Source organism: Gigantopelta aegis, chromosome 4 (assembly GCF_016097555.1).
Source record: "Gigantopelta aegis isolate Gae_Host chromosome 4, Gae_host_genome, whole genome shotgun sequence".
Classification (NCBI taxonomy): Eukaryota; Metazoa; Mollusca; class Gastropoda; order Neomphalida; family Peltospiridae; genus Gigantopelta; species Gigantopelta aegis.
In genome coordinates, this window is record NC_054702.1 from 39,830,700 (window position 1) to 39,848,843 (window position 18,144).

The 18,144-nt window shown below is 36.2% G+C and overlaps 1 protein-coding gene across 1 annotated transcript in view; it reads right to left on the reverse strand.

Annotated features, from left to right (window-relative positions):
- LOC121370539 (Hermansky-Pudlak syndrome 5 protein-like) overlaps nucleotides 1–16,493 on the reverse strand; it is a 39,487-nt gene extending 22,994 nt beyond the window's left edge. The window contains exons 1-12 of the mRNA XM_041495842.1: nucleotides 16,367–16,493; nucleotides 12,851–12,973; nucleotides 9,925–10,038; nucleotides 8,862–8,926; nucleotides 8,217–8,400; nucleotides 6,987–7,117; nucleotides 6,216–6,248; nucleotides 5,379–5,469; nucleotides 4,060–4,142; nucleotides 3,609–3,689; nucleotides 2,420–2,508; nucleotides 256–1,857 (exon numbers count right to left, since the gene is read on the reverse strand). Of these exons, the coding sequence (XP_041351776.1) occupies nucleotides 256–1,857; nucleotides 2,420–2,508; nucleotides 3,609–3,689; nucleotides 4,060–4,142; nucleotides 5,379–5,469; nucleotides 6,216–6,248; nucleotides 6,987–7,117; nucleotides 8,217–8,400; nucleotides 8,862–8,926; nucleotides 9,925–10,038; nucleotides 12,851–12,940 (2,563 nt within the window). The 5' untranslated portion in view covers nucleotides 12,941–12,973; nucleotides 16,367–16,493. The remainder of the gene's footprint in view (nucleotides 1–255; nucleotides 1,858–2,419; nucleotides 2,509–3,608; nucleotides 3,690–4,059; nucleotides 4,143–5,378; nucleotides 5,470–6,215; nucleotides 6,249–6,986; nucleotides 7,118–8,216; nucleotides 8,401–8,861; nucleotides 8,927–9,924; nucleotides 10,039–12,850; nucleotides 12,974–16,366) is intronic.
- Nucleotides 16,494–18,144: the final 1,651 nt, after the last annotated feature.

The window sequence follows — 18,144 nt, forward strand, 5'->3', positions numbered from 1 at the left end:
ATCACCGACAGCACTTTTATGCTGCTAGATAAAAATTACTGCAGTTGGGGTAAAGCTCCTCAATGACATCGAAATAAATACATCTGGTAATACATTATCTGCCATTTCACCCCGAGAAATTTGTTTTTAAAATGCTGTGGTTGACAAATTCTTATGTTTTTCCCCTATTTCAACCAGTACTTATGTCTGATGGCGTAACCACTATACCACTAAGGCGAGAAACTTGGTGAGTAAATACCACAATGTTAAATATACCTTGTGCTGACATCACCGAGTTGCTGCTTACAATTACATCTTGTATCACTGTTGTGTCATCCTCTGCTGTTACCAGATGAACATTATCACATGCATTATCACTTGAAGATTGTGTTGAAGCGTTAGGTCTTTCCTCACTAATTAACTTAGCCACTGCTTGATGGTTTTCACCCTGCAATCCATTCACAACACTGTATCCCGCACTTTCTGTGAAGGACATGTCATGAGTTTCCGACTCACCAGATACCAACTCAACAGTCAAAGTTTCTCGAGTTTCTACACTATTTTCTTTAGCATAATCTTCTTCCATTGCATTATTTCTGTCCCCTTTGAACAAATCACTTTTAATTTCAGCACCAGTCTCTGTCACAGAACACAAATTCTCTATTAAGATAGGATTTTCTTTCACATGGATGTTGTTGATTCTGCCAAAATCACTGTTGCTTAGTAACTCCTTTTCTTTAGAAAAACCATTCTCAACAATCACAGTATGTTCAGAACATTCTGTCAAATGGCATAAATTTCCCGAATCTGCGGAAGATAATAATTGTGATTTTTGTTTCAATGATAAATTCTCATCAGTAAGAGACTCAGAATTGTGTTCGTCCCCAAGGTCACCTATCTGGAACCGAATTGATTCCGTTTCTGAAGCTAACGAAATATCTTCAAAATCTGCCTGACCTTTTCCTGTAGAATCCGAATTATCTTCAAAAATATTTTGACCTTTCACTGGAGAATCCAAATGATCATCAAAATCCATTTTGTCTTTCTCTGAAGAATCCAAATGATCATCAAAAACTGTTTTATCTTTCTCTGAAGAATCCAAACGATGATCAAAACCTGTTTTATCTTTCTCTGAAAAATCCAAATGATCATCAAAAACTGTTTTATCTTTCTCTGAAGAATCCAAATGATCATCAAAAACTGTTTTATCTTTCTCTGAAGAATCCAAATGATCATCAAAAACTGTTTTATCTTTCTCTGAAGAATCCAAATGATCATCAAAAACTGTTTTATCTTTCTCTAAAGAATCCAAATGATCATCAAAAACATTTTGACCTTTCACTGGAGAATCCAAATGATCATCAAAAACCATTTGACCTTTCACTGGAGAATCCAAATGATGATCAAAAACCATCTTATTTTTCTCTGAAGAATCCAAATGATCATCAAATGAAGCCTTCATCTGATCTTCAATACCTACAGGCAAACCTTCATTCACAACAAAAATTCCTGACGTTAAGCGAACAATCCCAGAATTCGTATCACTCTCCACATCTCCACTGTTAATATCTGATCCTCCACGTTCTGGGATGAACTCCTCTAGAATGACCTGCAGTTTTTCAGCAACAGTAACATCAACCTGACTGGTAATGTTTTGAATTATTTCAACCAGCGTGTCAGTCTTGATGTGTTGCTGTATCACAGAGGAACTCACAAAGTGATCGCAGTAGGCAAGCAGGTGTCCCGCGACAGCCCACTTGCGTCTCCCACACAGAAGATGTAGACACTGCTGCAGCGGCAAGAGATGGAGCCGGCTCACAGAGTGATTAGAGTAGTAGATATAGATCTCATTTCCTTGTGTTGCAATGTCCTGGACAGCTGAAAGATGAGTAGAAAATTATACAGTGAAACAGTAAACAAACCGGAATCCTGACAAAGCTGGCCAAGTTTCGTGGACCAGAATTTTCTAAGTTGTAAACTGCAACCCTCCATAGCTGATCCATGTGCCTTAATTACCCTTAGTTCCCACCCCCAAATTTCCACTGATCCACCCATGTTATAATGAAGGAAATGTGTTTTTTTTTAATGACACACTCAACAAATTTTATTTACAGTTATATGGCGTCGTACATATGGTTAAGGACCACACAGATATTGAGAGAGGAAACCCGCTGTCGCCACTTCATGGGCTACTCTTTTTGGTTAGCAGCAAGGGATCTTTTATATGCACCATCCCACAGACAGGTTAGTACATACCGTGGCCTTTTATATGCCAGTCATGGTGCACTGGCTGGAACGAGAAATAGCCCAATGGGCCCACTGACTGGGATCGATCCCAGAGTGAATGCACATCGAGCGAGCGCTTTACCACTGGGCTATGTCCTGCCCCCCCCCCCTGTCATAATGATGACATTGATATAACTGTATATGTAAAGCTAACCAGTCTCTTGTTCTGCCCACAAGATCATTTTCACTCGGGCCGGGTCAAAGATGTAGATTCTTTTATTATTCCATGTGATCAAAAACGACCTGAAACAATAAACAGCTAATTATATAGTTACAGTAGTAATTCAATTCACATAATTAAAATCCAAATGATGGGTTTTGTGTTTTTTTACATTAAAATTTAATTGTAACAGTACACATAAAAACTAATGAGAGCTTTATTTATTAAAAATGTCTTGAAATGGTTAATAAATTATGTTCGTATAACTGAAACAATATTTTTTTTATCAAAATGAATAACTGTAATGGTACATTAAGAAATTGATGAATGTTTATTGACATTAAATTATTCTATTCTTTATTTTACAAATTTGATTTATTCTTAATTAATAAATTTATTTAAAAAAAAGAGTTATTAAAATGGTGGGACTTTGTCAAGAGAATAATAATAAAAAGTACGAATTGAGCTTATATTAACTAAACACTATCTGATGAAGCTTATAATATTACTGAGAAAAAATATTATCACTGGCCGAGGGACACAAGTAACAAATGATTTATGACACATGCAACTTGCCTAAACACATATTATGTATATGTTCTTGTTGTGTTTTCTTCTAAATATCAGCATTTATCATCCATTAAAGGCTATTGTAGGAGATCATTGGCACTATAATTTGCAATATCTCCTGCAATATTCACCTAGGAGATATCGCTTCTTTTGTTACATCACTGTGTATGTTTCAGTGCTAAACCTATCATCAGTGACGTCATGCCACTGTCGTTCTGCTAGTTAACGAGTCTACCACTACCAAACATTCAACCCACATTACTGACATTGTTTACAATTGTCGCAAATGAAAAGAATGATAATGGATGATAAAAAGAATACCCCCCTCGTGTCTTGTGATATCATAATTTATCAGCACTTGTTGATAAAAGTATAAAAATCCTCGGCAAGCCTCGGAATTCATACTTTTATCAACTCATGCTGATAAATTATGATATCACAAGACACTCGGGGAGTACCCTCTATTTAGCCATGCATACAGGTCTTATTTTATTTGTGGTCAAGTTTTAAATGTACAATAATCATGTTTTGTATTTACATATTTTTATGCCATTGGTTCATGTATTTTAGAATATATATTCTCAAATAACTCATTTAACCTCAACACACTGACCCAATAAGACACATCTTGTTGAACGCAACCGACTGTGAATCATATCTTTGTAATTCATCAAAGTCTGGAACACTTTCAGACCTGAAATTAAAATACACATTGTAAATAAAACATTTTTTAAAATTCTAAACATAAAAATAATAAAAACAGCAATATACATATTGCAAGTAAAATCCCTCATTAAATGTTCAGTGATCTCATTAAATGTTTTAGACTGGGTTGAGCTGACCAAAACAAAATGTAAACAATAATGTTATACGCATTAATGAAACTGAATGAATATGTGTTTACAAACATAATAGTGAAATTAAGCATACTGACCAATTATTGGGGTGAGTAGGCAAGGGGCAAGTTGCAGTATGCATGGTGATTTATTAAAATTGAGTAATATCAATTAAGATTATGTAACAGTAATCATTGTAATGATGATAATATTTACTATACAACTTGCCTGAACTTAATGACTGGAAGTGGTGGTACAGAAAGTAGTTTTTTAAACAGATGAGTATTCAAAACATTGCCTTCAAAATCAACCTGAAATTGTGTAAAGATAAAACATATGATTTTATAATGCACAATTTTCCCAAAATAAATACTGCTTAAACATTTTTAGTGCATATTTTTCAAAGAAACAAGAAATGTTAAAATAAATTTAAAAGACAAGACTTTCATTTTCTGTTTCTTTAAGAATAGATGAAATCTGTGATCAAAAGAATGAAATGATTCAAAGGGTGTCTTTACAAATCATAATACTACTACCATCAGATAAGAATTAATCAAGATATGTGATTAGAAACTTCTACAATACACTTTAAAAAGTTAAAGTTTGTTTTGTTTAACCACATCACTACAGCACATCATCATCGGCTATTGGATGTCAAACACATGGTCATTTTGACAGTCACAGAGAGGAAACCTGCTACATGTATTCATTAGTAGCAAGGGATCTTTTATATGCACCATCCCACAAACAGGATAGCACATACCACGACCTGGTGCATTGGCTAGGATGAGAAATAATCTAATGGGCCCACCAACGGGGGTCGATCCTAGACTGACTGCGCATCAAGGGAGCGCTTTACCACTGGGCTACGTTTCGTGGTTTTCCTTTAATGTCTGAAATATAATTACTTATATTTTATTTAATAATATATTTTTTAAAGCATCCTGAGCTTTTATAAATGACTGTGACTAAAACAAATAAAACTCCAGAGGAAACAGGTTATGTCATTTTAACATTTGATTCATATTACAGAATTAGCTGAAAGTTTTTAGTGAAAGTCATTCATAGGCCTTTGGCACTTTGGTTTTACTAATCTGTCGAAATGATACACTGTTTCTTATTTAACGAAACAAAATGCAATATTCATGATAAAATATTGAAACCAACGACAATAATACAGAGTTTTCCACATGAAATTTTCTTATTACAATGGAGTTTCATCAGTGGCACATGTGACATGGTATGGCTCACTGGACTAGAATCAAACTCAATATATTTACAAACAGTGTGTCCTTATAGAACTGCAAAAAATTGTGTACTCATGGTATATTATGAAACAAACAGTGGCGGATCCAGAAAATCCATTTAGAGGGGGGCCCAATGGCATAAGGCGGAATGCCAAGGGAACTTTAGGGGAGGTTTTTAGGGGGATCGTAAAAAGAAAATGAAAATTAATATATAATAAAATTATAACTGTTGCAAAATTTAGGGGGGAGGGGGGCAGGGCCTCTGGGGCCCCCTAGATCCACCTCTGATAAAAGTCATACCTCCCACACCCTGGATCCTGGTCTAGCACAGTATACAACCGGATACTGACACCTCGGTTCAACAAAATAACAACTGCCAAACTCTCCATCTCTGAAAGAAAAGAAATGAAATGTAGGATACCCACTAACCTCTCACAGCTACTAGTAAACATTAACCCGTTCTGGCCCCGACTTTAACGTCATGGCAACGCCATTCAAATAGCATTACGTTAAAGTGTGGACTTTATTAAAGTCTAGACTTTAAGTTTTATAAGCACGGGCCCTGGACAGACGGCAAAAACATCTGAGACAGTGTTTGAACCTTCATTGGATATAAGTATGAAAATCTAATTAAAAGGAAACAAACAAATGTAAATCTAATTTTATGTGTTTGGAAGACAAAATTATGAGCGTATCAACAATAAAAATAAATTTACGACAGTAAAATCATCAATCTATGTCAGCAAACTGGAAAACACAGTAAGATTATCCCCTAAATGACAATCTTTTTTACAACAAAAGATACAAAATTAAAATATATCCACAAGGAGAAAAAAAAATCTGGAACAAAACCCTCAATCAATTTCTCTTTAGTAATATATCCACAAGGAGAAAACTCAAAAACATATCTATAGAGATGAATAAATAGCTTAATAAAATATCTGCAAGTATAAAGTATAAAATATCTCAATGTTAATACACTATCTTTAGAAATATATATTCACAATGATAAAATCAAATCTGAATCAATGTTGATCAAAATGCGTAATGCACTAGCTTTTATAAAAGAAACAAAACAATTTTGCGGTCTTCTTTATTTCAGTATCTATAACTATAAACATGCTCATTAGTGCTTACCTCAAATTTTTTCCTATTTGAGAATACTGGTGCCTGAAAAAACACCAAGTAATACATTTTGTATTAAATTACCCGAGTACATTCTATGATGTTTTATTCCTCAAACAGACAATGTCTTTATGGAAAGCATGTTTACTAAACTCATTTTTGTTATTTTATGTGATCACTAAAACTAAAATAATAAAGAATTTAAATGTATTTTGGAGCAATAATAAAATTTAAAAAAAACTACATATCAGGTCAAAGAAAATTAAAACGATTGCTTGTCAGACCACTCTGTCATTACTCCAGATAAAGCATTTTATGAATTAAAGGGGGGGGGGGGGGGCACTGCATGGCTTCCCCTGCAAAAAATAAAGAGGGTGGTGGCACAATATAAAAGTGGGTGAGGGGGCGGCAAAATGCTATAGCGGGAATGGAATGTTTAATGTGCGCATTCAGAGCAAGCTGTTGTAGCGCACGCCTGTCCTGGACACAGGTGCCGGCCTCGGCCAGCTCCTCCGTCCAGGACAGGAAAGGTATGGGGTGGGTAGGAGCGGGGACTGCCTGCAGTGGCAGGTGTAAGGGAGCACCAGCAGTCCGACCATAGCCGGTAAAAGGTGGGGGGTGGTATGGTGCTATGAAATTTGGAATGTCCCGTAGGATTTAAGCCAAAGAGAATGGGTGCGCATTTTTGATGAAGGAATTTAGGTGCAATTTTGAACGGTCAATCTAAATGGAAAGACAGCGGGGCGGCCTTCCCCCCTTAAATAGATCGGCTAGAAGCCTCACCTATTTGTATTGAGGAGGTAACTGCGTGTTACTGTCGACACCAGCAGTTTCCTGTCCCACCAGTCAAGCTGGATAACAGCCGAATCAAGTCGTACAATCACCTCGGAGGGGTGAGTGAACAATGTTTTTGCCTACAATGAAAAAACCCCACAAACCCAACCATTATCGTTAAGATCAATTCACAGCAAACATGAGGCCTTGTGTTTTAAGGCCGGTTATTGCCAAACACTGCCTGCATGAAAGAAAGAAAGAAATGTTTTATTTAATGACACACCACTCAACACATTTTATTTACGATTATATGTTTATTTACGATTATATGGTGTCAGACACATGGTTTAAGGACCACACAGATTTTGAGAGGAAACCCAGTTGCCACTACATGGGCTACTCTTTCCGATTAGCAGCAAAGGATCTTTTATTTGCGCTTCCCACACTGCCTGCATGAAGTGCAGACTAGGTGGGATACAAACCAACATTATTTAAGACTGAAGGTTGAGTGAACAATGTTTTTGCCTACAATGAAAAAACCCAAACCCTTAACAATTATCACTAAGATCAATTAACAGCAAACATCAGGCCTTGTGTTTTAAGACCGGTTATTGCCAAACACTGCCTGCATAAAGTGCAGACTAGGTGGCCTACAAACCAACATTATTTAAGACTAAGTCTAAGCAGGTAATTTGTAGCCTTCCTGGTCAGCCCTTTATGCAGGCAATGATGTGCATGGGTAATAGCCTGCTTTAAAATAAAGGCCTGAAACCATAAATGTTGTTCTGAAAAAGAATAAACAACAGGGCCCAATTTTACAAAACATCGTAAAACAAGTTTTGCATGTAAACGTAAATTTACGACTAAACCACAATTCTTATTACTATTATAGTGCAATAAATACTGTTAAAAGTACACATATTTCATTTTATTGTGTCCTTAAAATACTCCATCTTCTTTAATGATGTAATTTTCTGTGTGAAGTAGATGCCAACGCGTGTAAACGTACGTCCGGTATAACTGCTAGTTGCAGATGTAAACTTACAATGTTTTGTGAAATTAGCTCCAGGACGTTGGAAAATGTTTTCATGTGACCCTTCCTTGGATCCACCCCTGGGTGGCAGGTAGTTACCATAGCCACCTTCATTTTATGCTTACAATTATACAACTCCTTGGACATATTTTTGTCATATAGACAGAACAAACACCATAATAACATGTTATAAAAATGGGTCAAACCTTTGAGGATGGAATGTAAGCCACACTGATTTTTCCCACACTGTCTCCGATGAAGAGCTTGCTACTTGATGTATCCCAGTGCAGAGCAGTGACGGTAAATCCAACATGATCAGTACTTAGACGTAGTCTCTCGGGCTTACAGCGGCGATCTATGTTGAGCTCCATTACAATCACCTGACCAGAACTGCAAATACAGTAAAATAAATTAGTATTTAGTATTAATGATATATCAGCACACTTGGAGAACACTTGGTGTATTGAGACCGTGAGAGACCGTGAGAGAGAGAGAGAGAGAGAGAGAGAGAGAGAGAGAGAGAGAGAGAGAGAGAGAGAGAGAGAGAGAGAGAGAGAGAGAGAGAGAGAGAGAGAGAGAGAGAGAGGGAGGGAGAGAAGGAGATATTTAAAGTAACTGAGGTAGAAAGACAGAAAGAAAGAGATAAGTGAGATATGAGAGAGGGTGAGAGAGAGGAAGGGAGGGGTAGTGAGGCTGGGGAAGACAGAGGGAGGTTGACAGAGATGGAAGAACCATGCTTCTACCACATAGGTAAATGCAAGTAAATTAGACACTCACAGTAAAATTATGTTTCACGTGTGAGACAAAACCAATAGCAATTATAATGGTTTCTGTGAATGAATGAAACTCACCTGATAGCAAATGCCACTGCAGAATCGTTAGGACTTAAAGCAGCCACAATCACAGAGCTTGTTTCCTGTGAATACAAATAAACACTTATTATATAATTATTATTTTATTTTGAAGTGTGAATGTCAAATACCCTGGATGAAATTCAGGCTTTTCCCCATCCACATCGGTACTCTTGTATATAAGATCCTCTGGCTTTTATTTTTATTTTTAGAAAGTAGCTTATGGACGCCCATAACTTTCCTCTCTTCCATGTTCCATTTTCTCCCCATCTCTCTCTCAAGGATCGAAATAACCATATATTAGACTGCTGAGGTGTCATTGAACAAACATTCCTTTCTTTTCCTCTATAAAGTTGAAGTTTGCTTTGTTTAACAACACCATTTGAGCATATTGATTTATTAATCATTGGCTACTGGATATATAAAGTTAAACTTTGTTTTGTTTAACACCACCACTAAAGCACATTGATTTAATAATCATTGGCTACTGGATGTGAAACATTTGGTAATTTTGACGTTATTATAGCCTCACAGAGGAAACCCGCTATATTTCCCCATTAGTAGCAAGAGATCTTTTATATGCACCATCCCACAGACAGGTCAGTACATACCATGGCCTTTGATATACCAGTTGTGATGCATTGGCTGGAATGAGAAATAGCCAATGGGCCCACGGATGGGAATCAATTCTAGACAGAAGGAATTAAGGAAATGTTTTAACGATACACTCAACACATTTTATTTACGGTTATATGGCGTCGAACATATGGTTAAGGACCACTCAGATATTGAGGGAGGAAACCTGCTGTCGCCACTTCATGGGCTACTCTTTTCGATTAGCAGCAAGGGATCTTTTATATGCACCATCCCATACATAGGATAACACATACCACGGCCTTTGATGTACCAGTTGTGGTGCACTGGCTAGAGTGAGAAATAGCCCAATGGGCCCACTGACGGGGATCGATCCCAAACCGACCGCGCATCAAGCGAGCGCTTTACCACTGGGCTACATTCCGCCCTTAATTCTAGACAGACTGCACATCACTCTATAAATACTTACGACATCTGCATACACCACTTGTAAATGCTTCAGACTGTCACGGCTGAAAATATACACTCCGCCAGTGTTACTGCCAAGAGCTAGATACTTCTTGGACACCGAAATACAAGTGTACTGAAAAAAAAACCCAGAAGAATTCTGAGAGTACTGCTAAAGCAGGGCTTCTAGAATTTGTATAAAATCCACTAGCCATGGGATCAGTGAATTTAAACATTTACAGGGTTGAAAATTAACATGAAAACCATGGTCACCAGCAGGGCCAATTGAAGAAATATCATACTGGCCCTTCTCAAATTCAACTAGCCCTCCAATTATCACATTGGAATTGAAATGCACAGCCAGTATCAAAACTAGAGTGTTTTTTATTGAATAATAACCATGTGTTCACCATATATAGTCTGTTTGGGTTAGAGAAAACCAATGAATTGGCATTTAACTCCATAATGAATAAAGTTAAAATTCATATAAAAACATGTTATTAAGTTTTAAACCCATACCAACTCAAATAAAAACAAAATGAAAAAATAAATCCAGTATAAATAAACATGTTTGTTTACAAAGTACCATTAAATTATACATAATGAATCTCATTTTTAATACAGGCTAAAAGATAATGCAGTACAAAGAGACTAAAGATAGAATGGCGTGTGCTTTAATAAACGTCTGGTCATAATATAGAAAATGTTCTGTCTTTTACTGCCAGATCTGTAGTGTGTTTTGTCATATTTGATTCAGTATCAGTGCATTTCTTTTTTAACTAGTATGGTACCATACTCTTCAGACACTAAAATCGATGGTCACCCAACGGCCTACCTTTGTAAATTTCTTAGTCGCCCTTAGCCAATAAAGGTCGCCACGGGCGACCGGGCGACTGCTCATTTTCAACCCTGCATTTACTAGCCACAATTAAAAATTACTAGCCCTACTTTAAAGTTAATATTAATTTAATTAAATAATAGTAATAATCAGATATGTCACCTAAATAGGAAGATGGAGCTTAAAAACACTAATAGTGGGGGGTTGGGGTGGGGGCAGGATATTCATATTTACAAAATAGACTTAACTGCAACATTTGACAAATGTTTTTCACTAGCCGTCAGGCATGGCAACAGTAGTTATTTACTAGCCCAACATTGAATATCACTAGCCAGGGCTTCTAGATTATGGTAGCCCCACTCCCATAATCTAGAAGCCCTGTAAAGCAATACATTTCCCCTACCAGGCCCAATACATTATTGTATCTCCTAATTTCAAGGGTCATAACTCTGTGAAATATGGGTAAATCGCAATGAACGTTAAAATTAATCTGTAACAGTACCTGATTAATCTATATACAAAATGGCATCTCAGTATCTTAAGGCATTGCAAAACAAAGTCCAGAAAACAAATGTCCTAAGTTGAAGGGACATAACTCATTCAAAAATGGGTAAATCTGAAACAATTCATGATAAATCTATATACAAAATTTAAGCTTAAAGACACAGACCCTAGTTTCAACCCGTAAAAAACATTGACACTAAGTTTAGTTAATCTACAAGCCTGTAACATATCTGGATAAAGTTACAACAGAGTGAAACAACAGTCTGTAATATTGAAATGATGATATACCCTTACAAATAGACAAAAACTCGACTCCATAACTGTTATTTCTCAGACACATGTGCATTTTTAAAAATATGAAAATGCATTTTGTGATATTAAAAAACACCAGGATGACCAGAAACACTTCAGGTGTATGGATTTGGATAATAAAAATAAAATCTAAGTAAAGTATGATTTTAGTTATCAAAAATGGCTCTAACAGTGAAAAATATGCCTTAGTGTTTAAAAACTAGGATCTGTACCTTTAATATCTCAAGGCATTGTGAAAAAACGTCCGGAAAACTATATATGGAACAGCTGGACGTACAGACTGACAGAAAGACATACAGACAGACAGACAGACAGAAGAAGAAACCTGTCTTCTCTGGTTGGACTGGTAGAGGACTAAAAACACTTAAAAAACAATATACAAGTTTGTCTGGACAGCTAATCCATTGCAACAATAGGCAGTGTGAATTTTAAGAACAAATGGAGAATTTTAGTTTAGTTTGGCAAAAATAAAATATCATCATGTCAAGATTGATATATTGTTGGGAAATAACTGGCACAGTAGGTTTTGCTTTTTAAAAGATTTTATTGAAAAAAATTTCTGCTCACCCAGAACTAACCCTAAATAAATAATTAATTATTTAGATGCAGAATACGCTGTCTGCAGTATTAAGAGCCAGTAGACCTTTTGGTAACTCTTTACTGATGGGGAATGGCAGGTGTATGGCACAGATAGCCACAAGAGACAAGAACCTGTTGCGACTGGAGACAAGGACTGGGATGTGGAGGTGGACAGTGAACTAAGTTGAAGGACAGGAGTTGCCAGATCGGGAAAAAATGAGACAGAAAAGGGGACAGGGGCAGTGGGATTACCCCCCCCCCCCCTAAAAAACCCTCTTTACTAATGTAAGTTGTGATCTTGATGACTTATAAACATCGTTTCAGTAAAGTTTGACATATACTGGGTTTTTCATGCATTTATGAAAAGTACTGTAATGTGCGTTTAACTAGGATTCATAAGAAGGTCGATTCACAATGACACTTAGGAACAATTGGCAAATTGTATTTTAATTTGGCAGACAAATTTCATGTAATAATTGGTATTTTGATGTTTAGGTACGTTGGTTAAATGTTTTGCTCACTCATAGCTGGCCCTGCTTATCAATTTGTTCTCTCTAAATTGTTTAAATCACTGAATTTAAAAACATGCCACATCAACACCCTATAATGAAAAAATATGTTGGTGGGTTTTTTTTACCATATTTTAAGAAAAATGCTTAAAATATCTAGTGGCGCTTAATTAATTTTGTTGAGTATATATATATGGGAAACTAACGCAAAGTCGGGCAGATCGGCTGAGTGGACCATCCAAGCCTTCCAGTGGAGCCAGCTCCGTCAAAACGTGCATCCATCGGCTTGACAACATCTTGTGATTACTGTGTCAGTGCTCTACACTCTACTAAAAAAAGTATCATAAGAAAAACTAAATTATACAAACACAGCTAAGTTACATAGCCTGACCCAGGGCTAGCTCTGGCAGTTGCCAAATTTGCAAATTGCTAATTTTAAATTTAAAATAATTGGTGAATTTTATTTTACGTTGTTAAAATAATTTTAATACATTTTATTAGAAAATAACTGGGGTTTTTTGCCATTTTTGAAGTTTAATCTATAGTCTGGCAAAACTTTGTGTTCACCCAGAGCTAGCCCTGCCTGATACACATATAAACGACATCTTGGACAACAATCATCTATCAATGACAGAAGCTTGATATAATTCTTCAACACAGAATTTTTTATTTTTTTAAAAACATTTCTGTAAATAAACCTGAATCTGTTCAAACTTGATGATATTTTAAAGAATTTATAAACTATTATTATTATTATATAACACAAATGCACAGTCCTAATTAAATCTCTCTCCTACCATAAATATATATGTGTCTCACTGATAGATGCATCCATAGAAGTTCATCTCATTGCAATTACAAATTTTTTTTTTTTTTTTTTAATACAATTCAATTAAAATTTAAATTTTATAAAGCAATAAAAAAAAAAAAATGTACTGAGATATTCAGTGATATAACTATAAACCAAGTTTCATTGATGTAGGACATTGAGCTAAACTGCTGCTATCAGAAAAGTAATATCTATATCTTTCCTTTTTACTTTGTAAAAACGAGACAAAAATTAATAGTTTGTTCAAAACAGAGAAGACGACGTTTGTTTTGTTTGACGACACCACTAGAGCACACTGATTAATTAATCATCGGCTATTGGATGTCAAACATATAATGGTAATTCTGGCTCGTCATCAGAGGAAACCCGCTAATTTTTTTCGAACGCAGCAAGGGATCTTTTATAATATGTACCATCCCACAGATAGGATAGCACATACCACGGCCTTTGATTACCAGTTGTGGTGCACTGGTTGGAACTAGAACAAAACCCAATCCATTGAATGGATCCACCACGGTGGTTCGATCCTACAATGCAAGCACCTCAAGCAAGCACTCAACCGACTGAGCTAAATCCCACCCCTCAAAACAGAGATGCAGCATTACACACAATCTTTCCAGCCAGTGCATCACGACTGGTATATCAAAGGCCATGGTATGTGCTATCCTATCTGTGGGATGGTGTATATAAAAGATCCCCTGCTCCTAATCGAAAAAGAGTAGCTCATGAAGTGGCGACAGCTGGTTTCCTTTCTAAGTATCTGTGTGGTCCTTAACCATATGTCTGACACCATATAACCGTAAATAAAATGTGTTGAGTGCGTCATCAAATAAAACATTTCCTTCCTTCCATTTCACACAAATGAGACTTAATGGACACACACAGGGACATGGTCACTCATCAAAAAGAAACGTTTGAAGGAAACCCACTGTCTCCACATACGGGACAATTCTACTGAATGACAGCATGAGATCTTTTATCCTGCAACCAGTGTTCCTACTGGCCTGTTATGATGACCTGTTAAAGCAAAGTCATAACAGTATACTAGCATGTTATGACTTTTGACGTCACGTACAAAGGGAACTACTTTTCCACCCACAGATATCATTCAAATAACAGGACACAAGAATATACAGTCAATAAATAATTACAGCGCTATCACTGAACAACAATAGGAAGAATATTCAAAAGTGATATCTGGCGCGAATCGAGGTGATTCTGGCTGTCAGCTTGTGTCTCAAACAGTGAAATGTACAAGTACAGTAACTAGCCTTGATTCAGGCCACAACTCAGCTGACAGCTTGTGTTCGAATGCAAGTTTGTTAAAACAGTGATAAAATACTTATCCACTCCAAAATTTGTTGGGTTGCAGGATAAAGATAATAACCAGTTAATGACGGTTGATATCGGCTTTATCCTGTTCAGGACGAATGGGAAATTTCCCATTCTTACCGTCACAGGATAAAGCCGATATCAAGCGTCATTAACTAGTTATTCTCTATTTATACGACAACATGGACTCCTCCCATCTACAGACAAGGCAGCATAGTGTGCATACACCACTGCCTTTGATATATCAGTGGGTGGGATGTAGCCCAGTGGTAAAGCTCTCGCTTGATGTTGGTTCAGTCTAGAATCGGTCCCTATTGGTGGGCCCACTGTGACTGGGCTATTTCTTGTTCCAGCCAATGCACCATGACTGGTATATCAAAGACTGTGGTATGTGCTATCATGTCTATGAGATGGTGCATATAAAATATCCCTAGCTACTAATGGAAAAATGTAGTGTTATTTCTTCTCTGAAACTATGTCAATATTATCAAATGTTTGATATCCAACAGACCATGATTAATAAATCAAAGACAATGTGCTCAAGTGGTGTCATTAAACAAAATAAACTTTAATTTGACCCATGACTGATATATCAATGTTAAAGTCTAATAGTAATATTGATCCTATGACACATTGTACCTCAGTGGAACTCTCTACCAGAAAAAGGTAATGTCATTGCCAAGTGAATTTGGACTGAAAGTGGAACAGGATAATGTACGAATTCTCGACCTATCAAAAATTGTCCCAATTAACAACAAAAATGAGAAAAAGCTCCTGCAAATGCTTGTCCAAGTCACTGCAGTCATCTGACGTCTTCAACATTGTTTGTGTGTGTGTGTGTGTGTGTGTGTGTGTGTGCGCGTGCATATTAGGGAATTTTAGCAGGGTTTTTTTTTTAGACTGTTGTGTGCAAAGTTTATAAGAGGGAAATGTAGAGTCCTGCTTCCCAGGAAAATATATTAAACCTTGTGCAGGGAGTGGTTTTGAACCCCAAAACCTTCCCCCTGCACACCTGCCTGTTGTTATTTAGTCTATCCAGTACAGTGTCAATTAACAACAAAAAGTTGCTATTTTATTCTCAAGTTGTTTGTGACGTCAAAATTAAATATTATGATGTGGTGAATGGCTGTTATTTCGTAACCACCAACGAACACAGTCCCATGCATGCGGGTGCATAGCCATCTCGAAAATGTATCATCTGCCAAATAAAAACAAGTATATCCATGACCATGCTCAATGCATTCATTTGATGCATTTAATGGCACTATTATTTAGTTCAACCGTATAGTTGTTGTGTCAACTAACAACAAAATATTGTTCTTTTGATTACATTTTATTGTTCTCACGCAGCTTTCATTAAAATAATCTGGAATAGTGTACAGGCCACATTAAGTCAATACTTTTATTAACCACACTTTCTACGTCCCTTCGGACTAAACACGGATGTAAAATGGGACGGTTTTTGGTGGGGGACAGTTTTCGATACACGATAGTTTAGGATACTTTCAGTTTTAGTGACTTAACAAATGCACAATTCAAAAAATAAACTAATATTACTAACTAGTCATCAAGGAAAAAATACACTCATTTCCATATGTTGTGCCACATCTTTTTCGATTCAATTTCAGGGGTATCATAATTATTAAAATAAAAAGACAAATCATGTGATGTCAGTTTTCTCATTTTCGTTCCTGGTGATTCGTTTAACGGGAAGTAACTCTGAACATAAGTATCAAAAATTTGGAGTGAGGTCTAAACGGAACTTGGCGTCAATGCACCCTTTCTCACCAATGTTGCCCAAATCGACAACGCAAAAGAATCAAAATGGAAAACATTTGAATGTTTACCAAAACAATTATTATTAAAAGATCAATATTGAGAGAGTCAGTATCTCAAATTTCAGAACTCTGACACAGAAAATGTCAAAGTTGCGAATATTCTAACATAACGCTATAAAATTTTAAAAGTAAGCTATGTGACCACAGTCAATGGTATTACATGATGGTTGTGTTATTTCAAATAATTTACAAAGTAATTACACACATTTCAATCGGTTGTTGTTATTCGATAGATTTTTATTTGTTAAACAAAATAGGCCATATTATCAAGTAACAACAACTACCTCTATGTTAAACATAATGTGAAAATATGCTCACTACTAAGTATTCTAATAGGCCTACCTCTTTATGAAAGCAGGTGCAAGTGAATGTGATTAAATGTATACTGTATTCGATGTGTCATTGTATTTGCTAGGTAATAAACTCCCATCACAGCCAAAGACCAAAATAATCATGATTCAATTGTATAATTGAGCCCGATTGATAGCTATGTAACGTAAATTACAAAAGCAAAAAACCCCAACAACAACAACAACAAAACCCCCAAAACAACAACGAAAACGAAAACGTAGATTACAAAACACATAATTAACAGAATAAACAATCAACATGAACTTATTTCATGAATTCAAACGTTTAAGTTAATTGTGTGAGTAGTGTAAAATAGTCACACGTGCAGTGTTTCAATACCTTAGTTTTTTATAATTTGCATAGAAAAAAGTTATAAAATAGAATATTTTTACCACAAAGGGCTATTTTCAAGTCTGTACAGTAATGCATCATTGGTTTCCTATAAAAAATAGCACACAATGTGTCTATAAAAATTGCGCAAAATAACTAGGAAAGTATAGTTAATTGAACGGTAATGCTTGTGAGAAAGCAACAGTAACGCAGATTTCATTTTATTTTTAAAAAATGTTTCGCCATGTAGGCCTACTTGAAGAAATTTCGTCGTCCTGAATATCCACACCCGTATGTGGACTAGAACCAACATGAGAAATATTCATCTCAGCTTATTTCATTCGCTTCCTGTGATTTTGTTTTACCCACATTCTAACCTTGTCTCTCCTCTCTCTTCCATTTTTCGTTGTTCTTTCTGCTATAGGGACATCTCTCTCCATCTCTCTCTGTCTCTCCCTGTCTCTGTCTGTTTGCCTGTCTGTCTCTCTGTCTGTCTGTCTGTCTCTCTGTCTCTCTCTCTCTCTCTCTCTCTCTCTCTCTCTCTCTCTCTCTCTCTCTCTCTCTCTCTCTCTCTCTCTCTCTCTCTCTCTCTCTCTCTCTCTTTCTCTTCCCTTTGACATTTTTATTGCCTATAATCACTCTGAATTTTTACCCCTGAAATCCTGGAAATGAAAAGGTAATCTTCGTTACAAGTATTACAGACAAGACAAATTCAATGATTAATTAATGACTAAACATTGGTTCTCAAGCTCAACTATTACTAATTTTATATTTAAGACACAGTGTCGACTAACACTTACATTTAATTGCAATACTACTG